The following is a 27,525-nucleotide window of genomic DNA, read 5'->3' as shown; positions in this document are numbered from 1 at the left end:
AACACTTTCCATGTTTCTCAGTTGAGGAAGTGTTTGGTGGACGAGTCGGCAATAATGCCCGTTGAGGATATTCAGGTTGATAGCAGCCTAAATTATGTCGAGAGGCCAGTTACGATCTTAGATCGGAAGGTGAAGACCTTGAGGAACAAGGTGATTCAGTTGGTGAAGGTGCAGTGGCAACACCGGAAGGGTTCAGAGTGGACGTGGGAGTCCGAGGAGGAGATGCGGGGGCATTACCCAGAGTTGTTCCCAGATTCAGTGGCAGCAGACTTCGAGGACGAAGTCTGAGACAAGTGGGGGAGAGTTGTAACACCCCAATTCTGGTATGATATTTATATATTTATTTTCTTCAAGTTTTAAGGGGGAACTCGACGAGTCAGTAGCTGGACTCGTCGAGTAGAGTCGATATTTCGAGCATGTTTAAGTTGGTGACTTGACGAGTCCATATTCCGGACTCGGCGAGTCCGCCAGTCTGGATGAAACCCTAATTTCAAGGGTTTGCACCCTATTTAAACAACTTTTGGGGCCTCAAGTCAGCCCCCATCACCCCTCAGAGCATCATTCTCGAAACCCTAGAGCCCTTTTTGCATTTTTGTGTGATTTTGGTGTGTTCTTTGAAGATCTTGAGAGAAAAAGGAAGGTGGATCAAGAGGAGAAGAAGGAGATCCTAGATCCTTGAGGAATTTCAGAAGATAGTAAGGTATATCTTTGGTCCTTTTCTGTTTCTATGCTTAAATCCCCTTTTTGAAGCCATTAAAGCTATTCTTGAACCATTTCTTGGCTTAGTAGTAGCATAGAGGACACATGGAGTTGATTAGCCTTCGGATCTAGCTAGGTTTGAATTTCAGAAGCTTAGATCTAGCACCTTTATGGAGCCATTTTTCATGAAAGCTCTAGATCTACTCTTATAGTGTGCTTTGAACCCTAAAACCTTCATTTGATGTTATTTACACGTAAAGTTGGAAACTTTACGTGTTAATCAAGTCCCAGGAACCTAGATCTATGAATAAAATGGACTGGTTTCAAGCAGAATCGAGTATATAGTGTTTGCATGCATACGACTCGGCGAGTCGAGTCGCGAGTCCCCTGTTTTTCCCTTTTTCGAGTATGCCGAGTGGAACCAGTGAGTGAGAGATGGACTCGGTGAGCTAGAGGGTTAGACTCATTCGTGGAAGAACTCGACGAGTCAATGCCCTGACTCGGCGAGTCCAAGGCAATCTTCATGCCTCAAGAATAGACTCGACAAGTTGTTCATACAACTCGGTGAGTCACAACTATAGTGTTCATCTGATGAAGGAGAACTCGACGAGTTGTTCATACAACTCGACGAGTCGGATGCAGATTTAGATCGACGAGTTTGTGCCAAAACTCGACGAGTAGTAGCGAGTAGAAACAAGAAAGTAAGAGTAAGGACTCGACGAGTTGGTGACCCAACTCGACGAGTCAGGTCAGCTGAATGTTGACTTTGACCGTTAGGTTGACTTGGACCAGGGGTAAGAGAGTCATTTTACCCTAAGTATTATTATCAATATTTGATTGATGGTGCTTATGGAAATTGTAGCCGGGGTGAAACCGGAGCCGCAACAGACAAATTCTGGAGCAGTCCCTTCAGTAGCTAGGCTACGAGGTGAGTTTCCTTCCAGTAGGAATAGGTCTACGGCCACAATGCCAGCCCGTTTAGTTAGCAGTTGTTTCGGATCTCGGTTCGATGTAGTAGTTAGGATGCTTGATGTCTTTGTGATTCAAGCATGTTTGGTGTTATGTGTTCCGGATTACGTTCCGATGCAGTACGCAGTATGTATATCCATGTTAGCTGATATGTTTATGCTTTGTTATGTTCAGTCAGTTCCAGACTTCGGTCCGATGCAGGGGACAAGGTCCCAATTAGTTCCGGACTTCGGTCCGATGCAGTTAGTTCCGGACTTCGGTCCGATGTAGAGGGCAAGGCCCTGGTTAGCTTCCGGACTTCGGTTCGATGCAGTGGGCAAGGCCCAGTAGATGCTATATATATTATGTATGGTATGTGGTAGTTTGGGGGAGCTCACTAAGCTTTGTGCTTACAGTTTCAGTTTTGGTTTCAGGTACTTCCGCAAGTAAAGGGAAGAGCTCGGGATGATGGCATCGCACACACCACAGTTTCAGTCTTTTTCCTGGGAGTTTGCTTTGATTCATAGCTTGATTTGGCACGAATGTTCATGACATTTTATTATGGGTTGAGATATTTGGCACATGGTTTTATGATGTGACGATCAGTATATGGTTTTTATTATTACTAAAACAAAAATTTTGGGTCGTATTTTTGGATGTTACACTCACGCTAATTTCTACTAACACTGTCAGTTGCCTTATGTATGTAAATTATGCATAAAATAAGATGACATAGACTGTCGAATAAATGATTCTACCATAAGCCCAAAAGCAGACAAGAAATAGGAAATAAGGCCAAACTAATCATTCTAGGGATATACGATCTTAATCACATACAATTTTTAAAGCATACATTTAGCAATTAACTGAGCCGATATAAATCTCGAGTAATACATAACACAAATTAGGAATCTAACCATTCTCGGCGATATGTAGTCTTAACTATCCTAAGACCGATGAGAGTGAGTGTTTGTTCTTGGATATAGTATACTACAGTAGTGCGTAATTTGAACTGATTCCTTTGTAATTGTAATGTATGCTCAAGAAAAATCCAACATTTTTCTTAGAGATTGAGTCGTAGTCTTAAAGATCAAAGACCGAAATGTACAAGTATTTTCCATACTTATGATAGTAAGTGCAGTTTTAACTGCATAATACCCTTATGAATGTAGGAATTCTCGTAAACTATATGTGTCGTAGTTTCCCTATGTGAGTTATTATAACCGTGCAATTAACATATTAAGCCTGTTACGATGTTCTTCAGGCGTCAGAATGTTTTGACATTTGTCACCCTAGACCTGCCGATCTAGCTATTTTAAGCAACTTAGGGTACGAGATTGTCAGTCCCAATATAGATCTATACATAAGTATCCCGCTCTCCCTACAAGAGATTATGGTTATAATACGGGGCTTTAAACAATACTCTAAGTGTACAATGAAGTAGTGTCTCACAACCGGATTTAACGATTTTATGTGTAGAGTGAGTGAAAACCCTTTTTGAAATGTAAAAATCCTCGTAAACTATAAGTGTCGTTGTTTCCCTATGTGAGCTATTATAATTGTGCAATTGACATAGTAAGTATGTTACGACGTTCTTTAGGCATTGGAATGTTTTGACATTTGTCACCCCAGACCTGCTGGTCTAGCTATTGTAAGCAACTTAGGGTGCGGGATTGTCAGTCCTAATATAGATTTATACACAAGTATCACGCTCTACCTACAAGAGACTATGGTTATAATACAGGGCTTTAAACAGTACTCTAAGAGTACGATGAAGTAGTGTTTCACAACCGGATTTAACGAGTTTTCGTGTAAAGTGAGTGAAACCTTCCTTAGTATGATCGTAGTGTTTAATGTACCATAAACTATAACTATTATAGTTTATCATATATGTACCTTTCTTAGCGTGTTTGTAGTGTTATGTACCATAAACTATACCTATTATAGTTTATCATATGTGTACCTTTCTTAGTATGTTTGTAGTGTTATTGTATTATCAACTATACTTAATATAGTTCATTATAAGTGTGCCTTCCTTAGTATGTTTGTAGTATTATCATCCTATAAACTATACCTAGTATAGTTTATCCTATATGTTTGTAGTGGATGAAAACCCTTATGAATAACTAACTCTGTTACGTGAAGGTAAACTAACATGAAATACACTCAATATGTAGCTAAATATGGTTGTACACTTTGCTCAACATGTTACAAAGTGTTATTAATTTTGTAGACTATTTTTACTTATTTTAACATTTCTGTCACTGTTTTTAGAAAAATTGTAGAAAAATGACTGTAAGTTGAAAACTAGATCCGTAATGTCTAAGAGTTTAGAAAATGTGTCTAGTTTGTTCATAGTTTGTATTATGATTTTTAATGGTCCCTAACTATGGTGAAATTGACCATTTTCACAGACTGGTCTGGAATCGTTTTTGAAGTGATAGGCAGTTTTTTAAAAATCATCATAAATTGTAGAAATATCGTATGAACATGTGTAAGTAGTCATTTTAAAGGTCTAAAGCTGAAATATTTGCATATTGAACAATTTTAAAGTTTATGGAGTTTAAGATGGTCAAAACAGATCGTGATTGAGCCATAACTTTTCTGTTGAAAGCTGTCATTTGAGTTTAGTCATGTTTTTGATGTTGTAACTTGTATTCTCCCTCATAAAACTAGAAGAAAACATGAAAAGAAGGGGTATAAACTCACCTTGAATGATTGTCTGGGATGGATGGTTGAAGAAAGGGGTTTCCAAGTCAAGAACACTTGGAGAATGCTTAAGGAATTGAAGATCCTAAGAACAAATATGATGATATTTGTATAAGAAATCTCTGTTTTAAGTGAAGGATTGTAGTATGTTTAAGAGTAATGATGAAGAACTTACCAAGTGGGAGACTGTTGGATTAGTTTCTAAGCCCGTAACTATATTTGGTAAGTATTTGACCTAGTTGTGCATGATATTTTTGGGTTGCCTTCACCAAAGCAACATGATAAGATGATTTATGAAGAGAGAGGTTATTATGATTTATTAATATGTTATATGAATAATATATTAAAGGAGAAATCATATAGTTTAATTAATATTAGACAAAAATTAAATAAGAATTAATTTTGTGGCTAAAAGAGATTAATTAAATAAAGGGGATTGGAATTGTCAATTATGTGATAGTTGATTTGGGCTGAGAATCCTTTTGGATTTAAGGGGTGGACGAAAATTAGAGTGGGAGCCCATCTAATTTCGTCCAGGGCCTTTGTTCTGGAAGGTTATTTGGACTGCTTAATGCCTAAGCTATCTAATTAGGGTTTTGACTGAAACCCTAACAACACATGTATAAATAGACCCCCAAGGCTTCAGAAATCGGCTAACCCTACTTCTAAGAGTACCAAAGCCGACTTCAAGAGCTTCCAACCTCTCTCCAAGATCATCCTCTTGCTTGTGGTGTTTGTAAGTCATTAGAGGAGTGACAGTTGTGACTCTAAGATCCAAGGACAAGAAGATTCAAGCTTTTAAGAAGAGGTAATCATCTAGATCTGATTTCTTGTATCAATTTCGAAATATATACACTAGACCTAGGGTTTGCAAGTCTTGGATGAATTGTATGTACAATAGAGAAACCTATATCCAAGCATTATGGTTTGCATGAGCACATAGGATGTTATTTTGTGTAAACCATCAGTATCGTACATGTAGAAAACGTTTAAATGAAATAATAGCACTTTTGGAAGAAGATTGTACGTTTAGTACATTCTTAATTAGCGGCATGAATTTACTTTTGGCATAATCCATGAGGTTGTCCGATTGCTTGGCGTTTCCGCCGACCAGGTTGAAACAATGGTTGCTTACGGATTCAGAGAAACAGAATATGGAAATGAATACTTTGACGATATTAAAGTTGATAAATTCAGAAGAATTATAGGAAGATGAAAGGAAAGGCTAGCAGAGTTTTCAGACTCAATCAGTCGAGGCTTTGTCTATCGCTGCAATGTAGTATGCAGTTCGAGTAGTGTATTAAGATGTGATATGTAACATAAATAGGATGATCTGGCTTAGTATTTAATAATACTGAGTAACATTTGACTTCTATCACATCCTTGCGAAAGTTTCATAGTGTGTTAAGCCGACTTTAACATACATGATTAAAGTGGTGAAATAAGTCATTGGTTTGTGAAGTGCTAATGAATTTTGTTGTTTAAGTGAAGTTAGAATATTTAGCTGAAGAGGCGATACACCTATAGTTTTACACAAGGAGATATGTTGTGTTTAGAGGAACAGAAGACCAAGTTGAAATGAATGGAACATACTGAGATGCAGATGATTAATGTTTGAGTTTTACGAAGAAGTATAAACTAATAAAATTTTCTGATAAATATTTGAGTTTCTGATTAAAACATTAGAAGTATACACTAATAAAATTCTCTAATTAATATTTGAGTTTTACGAAGAAATACAACTTTTATTTTATCATGTATTGTGACAAGTAGTTTAAGAATTATAAAATTAGAAGATTTATCCTCCTTAATAAATGAAAATAATTTTGCTACGTGTCACTCTCTTATTAACTTGGACAAATGTCATTTTTTTTTGTATTTTTGAATAATTGTTTTTTTGTATTTGTCATTTTTTTTTCTATTTTCTTAATTACCACATCATATTTACACCTCAATTTGCCTTAATTGAAAATAACCAATAAATTACAATATTAGTACTCATATAATATTTAATATGTTTCCTTTTAAATTCAAATTTCAAATCTAAAATTTTAATTTTAAATAAAATTTTGTTTAAACTTGCATATTTAATTTTTTTGTTTTATCAAACCTATATAACATATAGTCTCGCACCTCGTTATGTTTAAAACAACCATTAACCTTAAGTAAATCACTATTTAATCAAAATGGTCTTAGAAGAATTAATTAGATTCAATCTTTCGACATTTATTAAAAAGTTTGAAAAATAAAGATAATTTTTGTATAATTATAGTTAACAGGAAAAGAGAATGCAAAAATAAAATATAGAATGACTCGACATGTGCATTAAAACATATTTAAGGGACCATTTCAATAACTCCTATTATCATATTATGTCTTTTAACTTTTAAGGGACTTGAATGATAACATTCATGATCGTTTGGGCAAGTTTTAAAAATAACAAATCTAAAGGGTCCTTTTTGGTGTATCAGCATTTTCTTCCAAATAAGAAATCAAAACCCTTTATCTCCATCTCGCTGTCCCCTTCCCCTCCAAACATCAAGAATCAGAGTGTACAGATGCTCTGAGCTCCGACATAAATAATTGAAGGAAGGAGGCTAGTCGACGGAGGATCCACAGTCCAGTTCGATTCCGATGACCGAAACGCACAGTAAGGGCTTACGGGCTTAATACTGCTCACCCGTCTCTTCAGTTATATACGTATGTACAAGCTAGCGTTGACCTTTTAACATACTCTTTAAGCCTTTTAATTCATATCATCCAAGTTTCTTTCCGATTGTTTCACATAACGTTTCCCCAGCAAAGATTTGATTCTATCAAGCATACCATCAATGGCGTCTTCCTCAACTTCATCCGTTCATAGGAGAAGCTCTAAGTATGATGTATTTTTGAGTTTCAGAGGAAAAGACACTCGTAAGAACTTTGTTGATCATCTTTATCATGCTCTTCAACGGCAAGGCATTTGCACTTACAAGGACGACAAGAGAATCACGAAAGGGAAAAGGATCTGTGACGAGCTCATCAGTTCCATTAAAGACTCAAAATTTTACATCATTGTTTTCTCCAGGAACTATGCATCTTCGTCTTGGTGCCTGGATGAGCTTGTGAAGATAATGGAGTGTCACAATGACAAGACCACAGAAAATACTGCTTTACCCGTTTTCTATGATGTCGCACCCAAGGAAGTCCGCCACCAACGCGGGGCAGTTAGAAAAGCCTTTGCCAAACATAAAAATAAAGAGGCTGCTGGAAAATGGACGGAGGCTCTGAAAGAAGCAGCCGATCTGGCTGGTTGGGAGTTGAAGAACACTGCTGATGGGTAATTCCTTTATCATATATGTGCAATATTCTTTCACTTTGTTCCTCTTTAATCTACTTTTAAAAGGGTCATCCATGGCATCACATGCTATATTGTCAAACTCTAACTCAAACCCGAGTCTTTTATAAACATTAAACATGAAATATGATAGTAAATATACATGTGGGATTTTTAGTAAAGCTAATTAAGTCTTCCATAAAATACAGGCATGAAGCTAAATTCATCCAAGAAATTGTCGAACGAGTATCACTAAAGTTATGTTCCATCAATTTCAATTTTGACGAAAAATTAGTGGGCATGGAGACACGGGTAAATGATCTTGTATCATCTCTAGAAATCGGTATTGATGATGTTCGCATGATAGGGATCAAGGGGATGGGTGGTGGTGGGAAGACAACTTTGGCCAGATCTGTTTTTGATCAAATATCCTTTAAGTTTGAAGGTGTAAGCTTTGTTGAGAATGTTAGGGAAGTTTCAAGCACTTCTTTGTCTGGTTTGAAGTCCTTGCAACGTCAAATCCTTTCGGATGTCTTAGATGATAAAGACATCAGCATAAAAGACGTGAAAAACATGATGAAGAGTAGGATGCGTGGTATAAAGGTTCTTATTGTTCTAGATGATGTAAATCATCTTAACCAGCTTGAGGCATTAGCTGGCGAGCCTATTTGGTTTAAGCCGGGAAGTAGAATTATTATTACAACAAGAGATGAGAAAGTACTGTTAGCACACAAAGTGACATTGATTCGTGATGTCAATTTGTTATCAGATAAGGAAGCAATTTGCCTCTTCAGTAGGTATGCATTTGGGAGAGAGATTCCAATTGAAGATTACGAAGAGCTATCAGAACAAGTTCTATGTTATGCATCTGGTCTTCCCCTCACAATCAAAGTTTTGGGTTCTAATCTATGTGGTGAAGATAAGCCCATATGGAACGATACCTTACAAAGACTAAAAACCATTCCGCTAACCGAAACTATGAAAATATTGGAATTAAGCTATACCATTCTAGAGGATGATCACAAGGAAATATTCCTAGATATTGCATGCATAATGAAAGGTTGGTTGAAAGAAAACGCAATCCAAGCACTTGAAAGTTGTGGATTTCATGCTTTAAGTGGTTTAAGAGTTCTTCAGCAAAAATCTCTCATAACCATCGATGCCCATTGGGACCAGGAGTATGTAGGCATGCATGACCATATTGAAGAGATGGGCATAAATATTGTTCGTCGTTCACACCCAAACATGCGTGAGAAACATAGCCGATTGTGGAAGAATGACGTAATTGAACATATATTGGCTAATGACTTGGTAAGGATCAAGTTTATTTGTATGTTCGACAACTCTAACACTTCATCTATTTTAACACAACTTTCATGGTGACCTCCTTGCAGGGTACTGAAGAAATAAGATGTATAGAATTATCGAGTACGAAACTCGATCCTTATACGCTTATAAAAGGTCTTGGAAAGATGAAGGCGCTTAGATATCTTTCCGTGGTTACGACAAACCATTCAAGGGATGCTGAACTTGATACATTTATTCCAAGCTTTCCAGATGCTTTAGGATATCTGAAATGGGATTCTTATCCTTTTAGGTCTTTACCTGAAACATTTCAAGCAAATAATCTTGTTACACTTGAGTTGCCTACAAGCGAAATCGTACAACTTTGGGAAGGGGGAGAAAAAAAGGTAAAGTTTTGGTTGATTGATTGTTTTTGCATGATTCATTGTAATGTTATGACTTATGCATTCATTGCTTTGTATTGACTGCAATATTCATCTTGTTTTTCTCCTTATGTTAGGTTCTTGACAAGCTTAGATTCCTTGATCTCAGTGATTCAAAATTGAAGACCATTGACCTTGATCTAACCCCAAATCTAGAGACGTTGAATCTTAAGGATTGTCATGATTTGGTAGAACTTTCAGATGATATCTGGAAATTGGAACATCTGAAATCTCTCGACCTTTGGGCTTGTTTGTCCCTTAAGAATTTACCTGAGGTGTTTCAGCGGGTAGGGTGTTTAGAGAATCTAAATTTGTCTCCGGATAGCATTTCCATTCCAAAAAATCTGAAATATCTTCGCCTTGCTCATTGTGATGAGTTTGAGAAGTTACCTGAGGATCTTGGCTGCTTAGAAAGTTTAGAGGTTCTAGATTTGACAAATACAAAGCTTAAACATCTTCCGGACAGTATTACTTTGTTGAAACACCTCACCATTCTCATACTTTACCATTCTCGGTATTTTAACAAGTTACCAGAGGACCTTAGTGGGTTAGAATCTTTAAAGGATCTAGATTTGTCATGTACAGATATCGAGCATCTTCCAGATAGCATTTGTGAGTTGAAACATCTGGAGTCTCTAAATATTAACGTTGTTTAAGGCTAGAGAAGTTACCCGAGGATCTTGGTCAGTTAGAATGCTTATGCTTGCTAGATTTGTCATGTACATATATTAAACATCTTCCAGATAGCATAGTTATGTTGAAAAATCTACATGAACTTGATCTTGGTCAATGTTTTTCACTTGAGAAGTTACCTGAGGATCTTGGCCAATTAGAGTCATTAGAGCACCTAACTTTGTCATCTGCAAAGATTCAACATCTTCCGGATAGCATTTGTATGTTGAAACATCTGAAATCTCTCAATCTTGATTGTTGTTGGTCGCTGGAGAAGTTACCCGAGGAAATTGGGCGTTTAGAATGTCTAGAAGACTTATCTATAGGAGCTACACCCATAAGTCATCTTCCACAGAGCATTCTTATGTTGAAGTGTCTGCGTGTTTGTGGGTCAAGAGGGAGTCTTGAGGTGTCTGATGAGATACAAATCTCCTATTACGATGACAATCACGTTTTCAATCGCGATCTTCAATATGATTATGTGGCTGGTCACAAATGCTATTATGATTATGATTACACATACGAATACGATTACACATATGATTATGATTACACATACGATTATACATACGATTACGATTACACATACGATTATGATTACACATACGATTATGATTACACATACGATGACGATCATGATTACTATTAACAAGGCCCAGAAATGTTGTAACAGGTATTCTCTCTTTTTCAGTTTTCTATTTTAATTAACCATTGGACTTTGATTTGAATTTTGATATTGATATGACAATCGATAATTACTATTTCAGCAAAAAATAAATTATTATATTTAAAATACGTACAACTACTCTACACAAAACAAAAATCCTTGTTATATTTCTAAAACTGATATTGTAGAGCAGCTTATTTGTGTTTTGAACTTTTTCCTACCTGTTCTCCATCAGTAAACCAACTCAACTGTTATTTTGGAAAATACAAGGAAAAAGGCTATGGTGGTCCAAGGTTACACAGCAAAATGAACATCATGTTATTCTATGCACCGGAGGAGGTCCAAGATGAACTTGAAAAGATAATTGATGTCGTCACTTAACTTATCTAGTTTTCAGTTGGGTGTTTGCATGTGTACATTCTCAAGCATGGTTGTTGTCACTTTTGTGGATGTGGATCAGCAAGTAATATGTCCATGTATTTTCATTGTCAATCTGCAACCAGATTAATCTGGAAGCTAGACATGAAGTCTTGTAAGTGGAACGGAAAAACAACTACATTGGGAAGCAAGTGTGTGAAAGTGCACAAAAAATTAATCACCAAAAGGATTCATGGTTCTTGGCTGACTGTTGTGAGCGATCCAATTTGATAACTAGTAGAGTTTTCCTAATTCAAATCTAGTATATACTTGTTCGTTAAGTTCTTGAGGCTATCTTCTATGTGAACAAGACCTTCATCTTTTTATTTTGTTGTGTTTCGACATTTTTATTTGCATTGATTTGTTGAGGATTTGTACAAAGAGCTTCACGTAAAAATTACACTATTTTGCTACAAGTGGATAAACAGTTTTAGTCGTGTTGATTGCCAATTAGTTGTTAAGCAACTCACACAGAACATGGTATTAGATTGTGTGCATTAGCATAACTCAATCACTGAATGGAATGATGATGTAATTCATAGTAGTTAGGGTGATGTCAAGTCACCTTAGTGATGCTGAATAATGCTTGCGAGAATTTCTTATATTGAAGTACATATTTGAGAATGTTTATTGGTGTTAAACGAATCAATAGCATAATAGAACATGTTTCAATAGTAAGAAGTTGTAGAAAATGATTGTGGAAAATCCGAGTTTGGACTAAAAGTTCAAAGCCAGAAAAACAGGGGCTGAAACTATGAAATAGAACCACATTGCTGCCTTGATAATTAGAGTTGGCGTCATGTTGTACTCGGCAACCATCTTTAAACATGAAGATGATTTCTCTTCAACATTTAAATTATTTCTTTAATCAAGTGAAAATAATGGGTATATTAAAGAAATCAAAATCAAAGTTGTTATACTCATAAGTAAAACAACACTAAAATGGCTAAATTGACAAGGTTGAGATCACACAAACCGTTGTTTAAAACGGAGACGACTTAGATGAATCCCAAAGACAACATTGTTAGAAGGTTCGGGACAACATGGGATATTTCGAGACTGTTTTATAGCAGAAGACGAAGACGGTAAACTGTTTTCGGGTCGACCGTTATTTTCTTGGTCGGTGGAGATGTCTCTTTAAACAAAGGTGATCGAAACAAAGGAAGAGATTGAACAAACTACATTGTACGAACATTATGGCATTGGAGTTCAAATCGGGTGGCTTTGGATGTGGCTGGGGAGAGGTCGTGAATCCAGGAAAAGTCAAGATGGCAATGAACGTGTCCAACAGGATGTCATGTTACATGTTACGTGTGTTGTGACTTGTGAACAATCAAAAATATTGATAGAAGATTGGGTGTCTGGGACCCCATGAAAGGATGTGACCGAGGTGAAGATTAGGTGTCCAGGACCCCGGGAAAGGTCAAGAATCAAAATGGTTCGAAAAGACGAGATAAACAAGTTGCTATGAATGAAGATGTGCATGATTCTGAATTAGGAGGGAAATGTTAGATAATTCAGAATATGGGACGAATTCTTTGTCAGGAATATTTTGGGAATTCTTTCTTTTTAAAGGTTTTTGAGTTAGATTAGGATATATACTTCTTATCTACTATATATAGGGAACATATGTTAGATGTTTTTTTTCGTTTTTTTCCAAAGAAAATAATCCTTGTCACCCAAGTAAATTCAAGTTCTTTTCCTTTCGATTATTTCCTACTTTCCTCTGTTTGTTTTTTCTTTCTATTGTTAATCGACTTATATATTGATCACCAAGGCAACATCAGGTTGTTACCTTACAGACATTCCTTTTACAAGAATCAAATCAAAAAATACATATAGATTTGTGCAATATACCAAACATGTAAAAGGAGTTAAATGTAAAAAACTTATATTCATTAGTCTTTCAAATATGAGGTCATATATATATATATATATATATATATATATATATATATATATATATATATATATATATATATATATATATATATATATATATATATATATATAGGGTAAAGTGAATATACCTAACAACCTTATATAAACTTATATACCTAACCACATCAAACTACATTATTTTGCATTAAATTTTCATTGCAATCATCCAAGGTTCTTAAACTTCATCCCTAAACTTGATTTACTTCAAAAATTTTTGAAAATTCATCATTATATTTCTCCTACATCCTTTCATTTGTAGTGCTAGGATATGAAGCTCATCAGGTGCTATTCGATAGAAAGACGTGATGTAAACGAAAGATATTGGTGAAAGTCCAAAGATTTTGGAAGTAATCACGTTATGGGGTTGAAATTTAAGAACCATAGGCAATTACATTGTAATATGATACAAACCGATGTAGTATTATGGAGTTAAGTACCTAAGCTTATATAAAGTTGTTATGTATATTAACTTTACCCATATATATATATATATATATATATATATATATATATATATATATATATATATATATATATATATATATATATTATCATATCTTAATATTTTAGCATTAATTATTGTTATTTAGAACTAAAAGATACTTATAGCCATTAAATTTATATTTTATAGGTATATTGTTGTTAGAGCGGAAAAGAAGTAAAAGGAGACGGAAATTGGGCTTGGAATGCAAAGATGAACCAGGTGGCTAAAGCAGCCCACTATGCCCCGCGTAATGGCCATACGCCCTACGTACTCTGAAGATTAGCACTATGCCCAACGTAGTTCGTGGTAAACCTAACAAAATTGGGCTATGTGTCCAGATCCAGATCGCGATGAGTTTCTTATTACGCCCTGCATAAATTCCATTACCCCTCGTACAGGGTCGGTTCTGAATCATATGAAAAGCGATTTTCGGCCAACCAAAGAAGAGAACTCGATTTTCCATTGATCCTTAGTCGACAGGAAAACTCTATTATGCCTTTTTGAGGGTCTAGAAGGCGGCTGAAAGGTCGTTAAGCTGACAGGAGCGAAGATTTGAGGGATTGGAGAGCGGATTCGTGCCGGCAATCATGTGGTTTGTTATCTTGACCATATTTAGCATTCTATTGTGATTCCACTATGTGTTTACTTTTTGATTTGGATATTAAAACCTTTTACTTTATGTTTATGATTGAATGAATCTCTTAACTTATGGTTTAATTGCAATTTTGATTGTTTATTCTTATTTAATTTATTTTGTCAAGTTTGATTGCAAGATCCCTATGTGTTAACATTGTTACTTATTTCTTATTGTTGAATTGATAGAATTTAGATGATCATCTGATTGTGTTAATTTGAATCAAAGTTGTCCACTAGATTTTTAACCAAAACCTAGGGTTTGGAAAGAAGTGATGAACTTTAATGTGTATGCATGAGTAGACGACCAATCTATGCATGATTTAATTCCTATGACCATTAGGGTTAAATAAGATTAAATCTTGCTTAATATGAACTAAATACTAATTTGAATGATTGTTTGTTCACCTGATATGAATTAATAGTTGTGTTGAAATCAAAGGATTAGTAGGGTGACCACGATGCTAGTTATTTTAGGAATCAGTGAACAAGAATAAATAAATATGTGTTGCAATTATTTATAATTTTAAAATGTAATTTGTCTAAACCAAAATATCTAAAGAGATTTGTCTTCAGTCGGTTTATCGAGATTTGTTGTTTAGTCGATTGTTTGAGATTTAATTCCATAAAACCCTTCTTTACTGCTTTTCGTGTGTTTTGTGTAACCTATAATTAAATATTTTAAAATTAATTTACCATGGTTCCTCTTGTGTTCAACACCTGTTCTTACCACAACTATATAATTGCACAATTAGGTTCACTGCCTAGTGTGCGTGTTAGTTCGGATGCGATAAATTTAGTTTTATAAATTTAAAACTTGAGCAATATATATATATATATATATATATATATATATATATATATATATATATATATATATATATATATATATATATATATATAACAAATCCAGTTTTTGGCACCGTTGTCGGGGAACGGTTTTCAATTAATTTGGTTTATTTGATTATTTGTTATTTGTTATTTGTTTTTCGTTTTAATTTTTTAGTTTATTTTATTTTTAATTTTGTTGATAGCGTGTCATTTGTTAGAGGGTTTTTGCTGTTGTAAGTGTAGAGAATTTCATTATTCAAATGTCACCAAACGGAATCATATGGAAAAAGAAATTAAAATGGACAAAAAGAAAAAATTGCATTAATATTACGCTCAACGTAAGTTTAAGAACGCCATACGTACAAAAGATGATTGCGACCAAGATTTCCCGGCATAGCGAGTACGCCCATCGTACTTATGGACTGCGCACCGCTTAACTAAGGAAACTTAGTACGCTCAACGTAATTAAGTTGTACGCCTCGCGCACCTCATCGTCACAGGTTATAGTGTTCTTTCCAGCTTCCTTTTTCTCTTTCACTTCTTTTCCAACCTTATGTTGTGTCGGCTTGTACTCTACACAAAGCTCCATTTTTTTGTCTTCTTTTCTTGCCAAATTTGACAGTAAGGTATGTTGTATGTTAACCCTTTAGGGACCCTAATGATCCCTTAAAATGCAAAATATATGGACATACATACCCAAGGCATGTCCTTTCCCAAATCTAGGTCAAGAGATGCAATATGACCTGGATTTCATGTAAGGCTCCCAAATCACCACCACTTCCTAGATATATGAGATATAATGCTCTTGGGACTTAAAGAAACCATAAATTTGCAAACTTTATCTCTTCCAACCATACGAACCACATCAAAGGGACCAAAATATAACTTAAAACATAGATCTAAAGATAAAAAGCATCAAAAGGTGGAAACTTGAGGACTTACAAAGAGTCTAGAAGATGCACACAAGTAAGGGAAAGGTTTGATTGTTGAATCAAGGCACAAACTCTTCTTCTTCTTCCTTTAAACCCACCAAGAACTTGAAAAAGGAGCACAAAAGCTTCAAAAGAGCTAGGGTTTGGACAAAGGTTCGTTTGAAGGTGATGGAGGTTGATGGTGGAGGAAACCCTAGCCATCACTTCCTTTAAATAGGGATTATAGCCCGAAAATTAGGGTTTGACCCTAAATAGTTGCCACACTGTGGCCAACATAATGCCACGTCGTAGCACTCATTTAAGATGTGCATTTCCAACTAATTTTTCATGCTGTGGTGATACTTTCAACACATCATGGCCAACTAGATTTTAAAAATATAAATATTTAAAAAAAAAATCATTTCTCGAAATTTTGGATGTTACACAAACCATGTAAGAAGCATAGTGTGTGTAAGAAGAAGACTTACAAGCAATATCCACCCAAGTATGGGTGGATTCGGCCAAGAGAAAGAAAGAAGAGATTATGGAGTGTCTTACATTCAATATCATTTCGCACATGTACATTACTTTATATAAATGAACTCTAAAGGGTCCAAAGTTTGTATATAACATATTAATTCATACCTTATGATTTAATAATTTTTTACACTCTTAGAAAATACTATTATCACAAAAATAATAAATTTTCCAATTAAATACAAAAGTTAATAACATTTATTAATAATCGAATTGTTATAAATATTTAATAAACGACTACTTAATAAATGTGTGATTCTATACGGTCATATGTTACTAAAAATATCATTCTAAAACAAATCTTAAGCATATAGATCCAACAAAATACAAGAAAAAAACACCGATAATGAGGCTGTTATGTGCAATGTAGAAAGCATAGGATAAACTTGAAAGGGTAATTGTCATCTTCTCCTAACTTATAACATTTTCAGTTTGCGTGTTTGAGGACATCGAAACATGTAATGCATTATATATATATATATATATATATATATATATATATATATATAGAGAGAGAGAGAGAGAGAGAGAGAGAGAGAGAGAGATTCTGTATTGTTCACAGCTCTACCAAAAAAGCATCTTAATTTATTGGTTTAGTTAGTTTATAAGATTGTGTAGTGGTGAGAAGGAAACATCACATGTTTTGAGTGGAAATTCAACATAGGTTAAAGTACAAGGATAATGGACAAAATATTCAAGTTACTACAAACTAGTTAATTCATGGTGTTTAGCTAACACATTTGACTTCTCTAAAAAGTCAAACCTTGTTCTTGATAAAAAAATGGTTGAATTTTGATATTAATTTGCATATGATTTGTTACAAATAAATTCATTAAGATTTCTAAGTGATGTAAGATCACAACCAAGTTTTTAGTTACCCAAATATTTTCCAAAACTCTGTTGAATTCAAAAAACAATAAAATATTTGACATGATTCAAAGTATTGACTTTCATCAAGTTAACTAATTTATTTATTTATTTGTTATTTTGGAACGATGGAGAAATTCAATAAGCTTTTAACAAAATTTTAATTAATTATACATTTAAAATATCCGAATTTGGAAGAAGAAAAATTCAAAACCAACAACGGTGACAAAATTAAATCATCAAAATATGGCTATAGATGATGAGGTGATACTAGGTCACATACCAAAAGGTTTATAGCTCAGCGTCAGCAGTATCACATGTTTGTGGAAGGTGCTCCCAACTAAAGGTTGAGAGTTCTAGTATCGTTGGAGACGAAAGCAGTAGTTTAGGAGTAGTGTACAAATTATTTTGATTGCCGTTCTAAAAAAAAGATACTAGGTCAAGGGATGGACGCATGATTTCATAGTAGAGGTGTCACAAGAAATTTTAGTAGTGTCACGAGATATTTTAGTAGTGTCACGATAATAGAAAAAAAAATTTACACTACGTCCAGAAACATTAGACGTTGCCGGTACCACTATATTCACAATAGTAAAACCGCCTATCATTACGTAATTTAAATAATGATTAACTTGTATGGTTACAATGTAACTTTCAAAACAAAATGGTAATTTATTTTCTCTTTGCTACATTGTCTATTGAGATAAAAAAAAAAAAGATTTTGAAGTTAGTTCACAAGCTACTAATTAATTAAAATTATATAGATAATAGCACCCGTTGAACTTGTTCAATAGTTTATTTTTATCTGCTCTATATTTAAGATTCTTCTAGACATTTTTGTAAATTTAAAACATCAATGTACAAATTAATAAAATTTTCTGATTAATGTTTAAGTTTTACGAGGAAATATTTTTTTTAGCGAGTCTTGTGACAAGAAGTTTAAGAATTATAAAATTAGAAGATTTAATATGTTTACAACAATCATTAAGTTTAAGTAAATCACTATTTAATCAAACTGGTCTTTGAAGAATTAGACTTGATTTTTCTACAATTATTAAAAAGTTTGAAAATTATAAGATAATTTTTGTAAAATTGTAGTCAACAGGAAAAAAAAAATGCAAGAGTAAAACATAGAATGACCAGACATGTGTTTCTAAACATATTTAAGGGACCGTTTCTGTAACTCCTTTTAAAGTCTTTAAATTTTAAGAGATTTGAATGATAACATATTAACATTCATGATCGGGTAAGTTTTAGGAATAACAAAAAGGGACAATCACTTAAAAGTAATATATTTTTCGATTTGTATATATTTAATTACTGAGTTTTTTCCTACACATTTACCCCTTTAACTTGTTAAAATGTACACATTTAATCCTTATAACCGGTTACTCCAGGTTAGTCGGTAAAAATGATTTAATAGGATAATATATTTCTCATTTTGTACACATTTAGTCCTTAATATTTTTGTACACATTTAGTCCTTAATATTTTTTTTGTTTCAAAATAAGTCATTTTTGTTTTTTATACTCATTGAGTACTTAAGAATGATTTATTTAGGTTTTTCTCACGACATCTTACGTGGGACAATCATTGATGAAGTGTGTGGGGTTGTTAATGTTTATGTGTAACGTCTCATTTTCACAACAAAAAATTTTCATTTTTAAATAAGGCAAAACTCCCTAGTTATAAATTCATTATTAAGAAAAAAACGTTTATTCCAAAATACATTTATCGAAAATCAGAGTAATATAAGAAACTTGGAATCATCAATATTGTTGATGAGTGTGTACTATCATGTCTTCGCCTTCACATAATCAACGATAGAACCTGAAAACATAAACAACTGAGTAAACACAAAGTTTAGTGGGTTTCCCCCAAAATACGTGATATAACAAACGTATTATCATGTATAACGGCCCCACACTCATCAGATTGGAATACCTTGGCTCAAGCAGTCATTGGAATGGAATGCCAACATTGCAATAGGTCAAATAAGTCATCGGACTGGAATACCTAGGGTTTATCGGCATGCCGCTATAACCCAACCGCTCTTCTCGAGCATCTGTGCCTATGGCCTACAGCTGGCCCGCACTACAACATATAGCAGATCCACCTCAACCTATCCCAACACCATATGGCTATCTACGTAAAATGTTGTGAGAAAAACCTAAAGAAATTATTTATAAGAATTGATGAGTACAAAAACAAAAATGACTTATTTTGCAACAAAAAAAATATGAAGGGCTAAATGTGTACAAAAATATTAAGGACTAAATGTGTATAAAGTAAGAAATATATTACCCTATTAAGTCCTTTTTACCGGCTAACCTAGATTAGCTGGTCATAAGGACTAAATGTGTACAGTTTAACAAGTTGAAGGGGGTAAATGTGGACGAAAAAAAAACTAGTGACTAAATGTGTACAAATCAGAAAATATATTACCCTTTTAAGTCATTATCCCTAACAAAAATCCATAGGGTCTTCTTGGTCTATCAACATTTTCTTCCCAAATAGGAAATCAAAACCGTACATCTCCATCTGGCTTGTCCACTTCCCCTCAAAATTAAACATCAAGAATCGGAGTATGCTGATGCTCTAAGCTCCGACTGAAATAATTGAAGGAAGGAGGCTATTCGATAGAGGATGGGAGGTTCCACAATACATTTCGATCCTGATAAACGATGCGCACATCAAGATTTAGTACTGGTTATCCGTCACCTCAACACACCTACAGATATCGGAAAGATCAAGTATATAGTATGCACAATGCTACATTATCTGTATATACATTTATTTGTTAAGAATTCTCTATGGTTTTATATGTTAATTGTTCAATCATGGCATCACATAGGAAGTATGTTGTCTTCTCCTAGAGGTCGCACAAGTTCTTAAGGGAAAGTTTATTTTTTTGCACTTTGGCCACCGAGTACTAAATTTTTAGAAATTACATATGCATCCCCTGGAAACTACTTTCATAATTTTTAGTCACTCTTCTTTCAAGATTTGCAATTTTCAAAACATGTTTTTGGAAAACTATCACATCAAAAGTTTAAATATTATATGTAAAGGTATTCATGGAATCGAATTAAATCATGTTTGATGTTTATTCTTGGACAGACAACAAATTCTAATTATGACAACACCATTTTTTTTAAAAAGAGGATCAAAAGTCTGGTATCAAAAGTTTTAACTATTTACAAGTTGTATCCTTAAACGAATCAAGTAGAACAGTTCTATTTTAATTGTCCATACTTCAAATACAATCTTTTTATCCATACAAACATATCATCTTCCAGAGCTACAACCGTTGACTTTTTAACAATCAAGAACAATTCTCTTTGAATTGTTTAAATAAGGAATATTATAATCCTTTTATCCATACAAACACATCACCTTCCAGAGCTACAACAGTTGACCTTTTCACATACACAATTTAAGCCTTTTAATTCTTCTCATCCAAAAATTTCTTTGCAATCTTTTCACATAAGCTTTCCGTAGGAAAATATTTGATTTCATAAGATCCATCAAGCATACCATCAATGGCATCTTCCTCAACTTCATCCATGCATAAGAGCTTTAACTACGATGTATTTTTAAGTTTTAGAGGCATAGACAATTCCGAATAATGCTCCCGCATCTCAACCTCAGGCTCCCAAGTCCACTCAGATTCCCTCTGATGCTTCCACTGTACCTTTACTAAAGGCATCTCCTAGTTGCACAGGACCTTTATCTTCCACTCTAAGACAGCCACCGGCTGCTCAACGTAATTCAGGCGCTTGTTGACCTGAATGTCATCCAATGACACTACCACATCCTCGTCTAATATGCACTTATGCAGTTGCAAAATGTGGAAAGTTCTATGAATCTGACGGAGCTCCTCTGAAAGGTCTAGGTTGTATGCCCCCTTGCCGACCCTGGTAGTGATCCGAAACGGTCCAATATGTGATATCCCCATTTTTATGGCTAGAAAAGACCAATTTGCTTATGTTTTATTTTGAAAATCAGAGTATCTTTTAAAGAAATATGTTGTGGAATTTGTTCCCAGAAAAACATGATAAATACGTTATCAAAGCATTTTCGAGGAAATGTATTTTATTCCTTTTAAAACTTTGGTATGTCATCATCAATACAGAAACATAAGCATAAACAGACCTTACATTCATATACACTAGTGATCTACATCTCCTTAATCTCTCGGTGTAATGTAGCTTCATATTGACACCTGTGATACAAATAAACTGAGTGGGTCAGATTGGGAAACCTGGTGAGTACATAGGGATTTCAATCACGCAATGTTTTATCATATATATATATATATATATATATATATATATATATATATATATATATATATATAAGAACTCACAAGTATACAATTTCACCATGTATAAACAACTCTTACCCCACCCCGTCAATCCTCTCAACGACACTGTCCATACTCTCGGATCTAAAATTTACCTTTTTAGTTATTCCATACTCTCGGATCAAGTATGTCCAATCCATGCTCTCAGATTAATAACTGTGCCCATTCCATACTCTTGGACCAGGGACAATTGACTATGCCTCAATCCTTACTCCCAGATTAATGACAAATAACTATGTCCTATCCATACTCTCGGACTAAGGACAATTGTCTATGTCTAAATCCATACTCTCAGTGTAACGCCCCAAAATTACCGGTTAAAAATTTCATTTTTAATTTAGGTTAAAACGTAAAACATCATTACAAAACATTCATGATAATAATCCATGTCTGAAAACCGGTGACATCATAATAAGAATTCAGAGTACATCCCAGAAAATCTATAGTGCGGAAAAACAAAAGCGTATGTGTGATATGCTGCTACCGCGCTGACTCTTTTCCCTTAGCTGAAGAGGTACTTGAAACCAAAACTGTAAACTGTAAGCACAAAGCTTAGTGAGTTCCCCCATAATACCTCATACCATGCAAGCATATAACAAACAACATTCAACTAGGAGTTATGGGCCTCGCCCACACTCGGAAAGATACGGGCCCTGCCCACACTTTGCTAGCCGGGAGATACAGGCCTCGCCCACACTTATGAAGATACGGGCCCTGCCCATTCTTCGCTATCTGGGAGATACGGGCCTAGCCCACACTCCACTCTCGGAGAGATACGGGCCTTGCCCACACTCAACCGCCAACTCATATCATACAAGTATCACATAGACAACAAGCACAGACAACTCTATCATATCGTCACATATATCACACTCGACTAAACCCAGAGACACGGGCTCGGCCCACACTCTAGTACTAACATCTCGTCTACACGGGTCGGCCTTGGTGCCTTAGACCCGTTCCTACTGGAAAGGAAACTCACCTCGAAATAGCTGCTGGTCTGTGTGGGAATCGACTGTCTGTTGCTGCTGCTGCTCCAGAAATCCTCCTGCTGTAATTCCCACAACATACTCAATCAATCACTGCTAACTGTCCTTTGGGTAAAATGACCATTTTACCCCTGATCATGTCATAAGACAAGGTCAGAGTCAACTTTCAGTTGACCCGACTCGCCGAGTTGGCTCGCCAACTCGCCGAGTCCCTATTCAATCGATTGCCCTGGATCCCGTCCCTACTCATCGAGTTAGACGTTGACTCGACGAGTTCTCCTTCTAAACTGAGGTTCAAGTCCTTCATCCTACTCGCCGAGTTGTATGAACAGCTCGGCGAGTTCATCTTCATCCGATGAACACTTATGCTGAGACTCGCCGAGTTGTATGAACAACTCGCCGAGTCTGATCTTGATCTAAGGAGATTGCCTTGAACTCGCCGAGTCAGGGCAATGACTCGCCGAGTCCCTTTATGGATGAGTTCAGCTTCCAACTCACTGAGTCACACCCCGTGACCCGCTACTCTACTCGACACAATGAAAAGGGGACAAACTCAGAGACTCGCGAGCAGACTCGCCGAGTCAGATGAACGACTCGCCGAGTCGTTACCATGCACTCACTATATACGCGATGCTGCTTGATTTCAGTCCATGCTATTCACAGATCTAGGTTCCTAGAGCATGAATAACACGTAAAGTTTCCAACTTTACGTGTAAATATTCCTCAATGAGAGTTTTAGGGTTGAAAATGCACCAAAAGAGTAGATCTAGGGTGTACAAGCAACATGGGTCCATAAAGGTAATGGATCCAAGCTCCTGGAGCTCGATTCCACCTAGATCTAGAGGCTAATCAGCCTAAAACGAACCCTCCACACACACAAGCTTGGAAAATGGGTCAAGAAGGACTTTAATGGGGCTATAAGCATGAAAACATGGGGGAAAACGAGCCATACCTTAGTGAACACTCTGAGATAGCTCAAGGATGCTTGACCTCCTCTTCTTCTTCTTGATCTCCTTTCCAACTCACTCCAAACTTCAAGAGGACACACCAATGGCTTCAAATCCACAAAAACGAGGCTTAGAACAAGGTATAGGGCTCTAAGGGTGAGTGGGGGTTGGCTTGGGGCGGAAAGAGTGATTAAATAGGGTGAAAACCCCTGAAACTTAGTGTTTCATCCAACAGTGGTGAGTCGCCGAGTCCAGGATATGGACTCGCCGAGTCGCCAACTTATAATGTGTCCCGGGTCCCGTCTCTACTCGGCGAGTCGGACCTATGACTCGCCGAGTCCAAGGCTAAAAATGGAAAATACTCAAATAAGATTTACGTACCAGGAACCAGGTGCTACAAATCTCCCCCACTTATTTTAGACTTCGTCCTCGAAGTCTGCTGCTCGATCCTGAAACAGCTCTGGGTAATGCTCCATCATTTCTTCCACCGGCTCCCAAGTCCACTCCGAACCCTTGCGGTGCTGCCATTGCACCTTCACTAGCTCCACCCTTTTGTTCCTCAAATCCTTCGACTTCCTGTCGAGGATTGCGACTGGGCGCTCAATGTAATTCAGGCTGCCATCAACCTGAATATCTTCTAACGGCACTACTGCTGAATCGTCCACTAGGCACTTCCGCAGCTGAGAAACATGGAAAGTGATGTGGATCTGGCTAAGCTCGACTGGCAGATCCATCCTATACGCCACCTTGCCCACCCGGGCTACAACCCTGAACGGCCCAATAAACCTCGGGCCCAACTTGCCCTGCTTCCTGAATCGAATGGCGTCCTTCCAAGGCGACACCTTCAGGAGAACCATATCCCCAACCTGGAACTCCAGGTCGGATCGGCGCTTGTCGGCGTAAGTTTTCTGCCGACTCTGAGCAGTCTAAAGCCTGCTCCGAACCTGCTGGATCCACTTGGTCGTCTTGAGCACCACCTCGGTGCTCCCCATGATTCTCTGTCCAACCTCTCCCCAGCATATCGGGGTCCTGCACCTCCGACCGTACAACATCTCAAATGGGGGACAGTCAATACTTGTGTGGTAGCTGTTGTTGTATGAGAACTCGGCAAAGGGAAGATAGGTATCCCAGCTACCACCGAAATCTAACACACACGCCCGCAACATATCCTCCAAGGTCTGGATAGTCCGCTCGCTCTGACCATCCGTCTGCGGGTGAAAAGCGGTGCTAAAATGAAAATGAGTGCCCAACTCGTCATGAAATCTCTTCCAAAACCTGGAAGTAAAACACACATCCCTGTCTGAGATAACCGTTACTGGCACCCCGTGCCACGCCACGATCTCTCTGATATAGATGTCGGCCAATTTCTCGGCCGACACACTCTCCTGAATCGAGATAAAGTGAGCACTCTTGGTCAATCGATCCACGATTACCCAAATCGAATCTACTCCACGCGCGGTCCTGGGAAGCTTTGTTATAAGATCCATCATGATATCTTCCCATTTCCACAACGGGATGTCCAACGGCTGCATCTTCCCATGCGGTCTCTGATGTTCGGCCTTGACCTTCCTATAGGTCAAGCACCACTCGACGTACCATGCCACATCCCGCTTCATGCAGGGCCACCAATAATCTAGATGAAGATCCCTATACATCTTCGTCGCCCCGGGATGAATAGAGAATGGGGACTTGTGCGCCTCCTCCATCAAGATCTGGCGCACGCCTCCGTGATATGGCACCCACACCCTGCGGTGTAGTGTCAATAATCCTCGACTATCATAATCGAAGGAGGAAACCTGACCCACCACGTGCTCGCTCTTCCAATGTTCCTCCTTGATAGCCTCCTGCTGACCCTCCCAAATTCGCTCCAACAGGGGAGTCACTACGGTCATCCTCATGCAAACGTCCCTGATCGGCGCCGTCTTGCGGCTAAGCGTATCGGCCACCACATTGGCCTTCCCCGGGTGGTATAGGATCTCACAATCATAATCCTTTACGACGTCCAACCACCGACGCTTCCTCATGTTCAGATTCGGCTGATCCATGAGGTACCTCAAAATCTTGTGGTCCGTGTAGATGGTACATTGAACCCCGTAGAGGTAATGTCACCAAATCTTGAGGGCAAACACCACCGCCCCCAACTCCAAATCATGTGTCGGGTAGTTCGCCTCGTGAGGCTTGAGCTGCCTCGAAGCGTAGGCAATGACATGCCCCCTCTGCATCAGTACCGTGCCCAACCCTGAAATGGACGCGTCACAATGAACCACAAAATCCTTTACGCCCTCTGGCAGGGCTAAGATCGGCGCCTCGCACAATCTCTGTCTCAACGTCTCAAATGCAATCTGCTGCTCGGGTCCCCACCGAAAGACCACGGCTTTCTTCGTTAGCCGCGTCAGGGGTACGGATATCTTGGAGAAATCCTGAATAAATCTCCGATAGTAGCCTGCTAATCCTAGGAAACTCCGAATCTCAGATGGAGACTTCGGAACCTCCCATCTCATCACGGCCTCAACCTTGGCCGGATCGACCAGAATCTCGTTCTGGTTGACAAGGTGTCCGAGAAATTGCACCTCGCGCAACCAAAACTCACACTTGGAGAACTTAGCATACAAGCTCTCCCTCCTCAGGGTCTCCAACACCTCTCTTAGATGCTCCTCATGCTCCTCCTGAGTCTTGGAATAAACCAATATGTCATCGATAAAGACTATTACAGACCAATCCAACATCGGTCTACATACGCGGTTCATGAGGTCCATGAACGCGGCAGGAGCATTGGTGAGCCCAAACGGCATCACCACGAACTCATAATGGCCATAGCGTGTCCGAAACGCGGTCTTCTGCGCATCCTCCTCTCGGACCCTCATCTGATGGTATCCCGAACGCAAATCGATCTTGGAAAACCAAGACGCTCCCTGGAGCTGGTCAAAGAGATCATCAATCCTCGGGAGTGGGTAACGGTTCTTCATCGTTACCTTATTCAGCTCCCGATAATTTATGCACATCCGGTGCGACCCATCCTTCTTCTTCACAAACAGGATCGGGGCTCCCCAGGGTGAACTACTCGGACAAATAAATCCCTTGTCTAGCAGCTCCTGCAGCTGTGTAGACAACTCCTGCATCTCGGGAGGAGCCAACCGATATGGTGCCTTGGTTATCGGAGCCGCACCAGGAACGAGGTCAATCCTAAACTCCACCTATCGCTCTGGAGGTATCCCAGGAAGCTCCTCTGGGAAAACATCTGCAAAATCCCGCACCATCAGAACCTCACTCACGGTCGCATTACCCGCCTCCCGGGTATCCATCACATACGCGACATATCCTGTGCATCCCTGCTGAAGGTAGAGTCTAGCCCTCGCTGCTGAACATACTGCGGGTCCGCGCTATGGCCTCTCGCCATGAATCACTAACTCTCCCCCACCTGGGGTCCTGACTCGCACTAGCTGCTGCGCGCAATCTATCACCGCCCCATTAGAGCTGAACCAGTCCATGCCTATGATCACCTTGTTCCCTTGCAACGAAATGGGAAACAAATCTACCAAGTAGCGCTCCTCGAACAAACGTAATACGCAGTCCCGAAATACCATCGATGCTCGCACCGATCAATCATCAGCAATTTCTACTTCCAAAGGGCAATCCAACATGCCCGAAGACTCAGGAAACCTCTTTCTAAGCGCAAGGGACACAAACGATCGGGATGCACCCGAGTCGAACAACACTTGAACTGGGATACCGATCACATGGAACGATCCTAACACATATACATATACCGAGGCACATATCAATATCATAACATCATATAAATAAAATATAAGGAAAGAATCATACCCGTCACCACATCGGGTGCGGCGCGTGCCTCCTCGGTAG

At 37.5% G+C, this 27,525-nt stretch overlaps 2 protein-coding genes across 2 annotated transcripts; both read left to right on the top strand.

Moving 5' to 3' along the window:
* The first annotated feature begins 6,877 nt into the window (after positions 1-6,877).
* Positions 6,878-10,055, top strand: LOC111888112 (disease resistance protein RPV1). Its single transcript, XM_023884225.3, has 4 exons — positions 6,878-7,675; positions 7,882-8,983; positions 9,067-9,363; positions 9,477-10,055. The coding sequence occupies exons 1-4, from the start codon at positions 7,188-7,190 to the stop codon at positions 10,053-10,055; spliced, it is 2,466 nt and encodes an 821-aa protein (XP_023739993.1). The 5' UTR covers positions 6,878-7,187.
* A 98-nt stretch (positions 10,056-10,153) lies between these two features.
* Positions 10,154-10,745, top strand: LOC122195944 (probable disease resistance protein At5g04720). Its single transcript, XM_042898200.1, has one exon. The coding sequence runs from the start codon at positions 10,154-10,156 to the stop codon at positions 10,718-10,720; it is 567 nt and encodes a 188-aa protein (XP_042754134.1). The 3' UTR covers positions 10,721-10,745.
* Positions 10,746-27,525: the final 16,780 nt, after the last annotated feature.

This window comes from Lactuca sativa, chromosome 9 (assembly GCF_002870075.4).
Source record: "Lactuca sativa cultivar Salinas chromosome 9, Lsat_Salinas_v11, whole genome shotgun sequence".
In the NCBI taxonomy this organism is placed as follows: Eukaryota; Viridiplantae; Streptophyta; class Magnoliopsida; order Asterales; family Asteraceae; genus Lactuca; species Lactuca sativa.
This window is presented reverse-complemented; position numbering and strand designations above follow the sequence as displayed.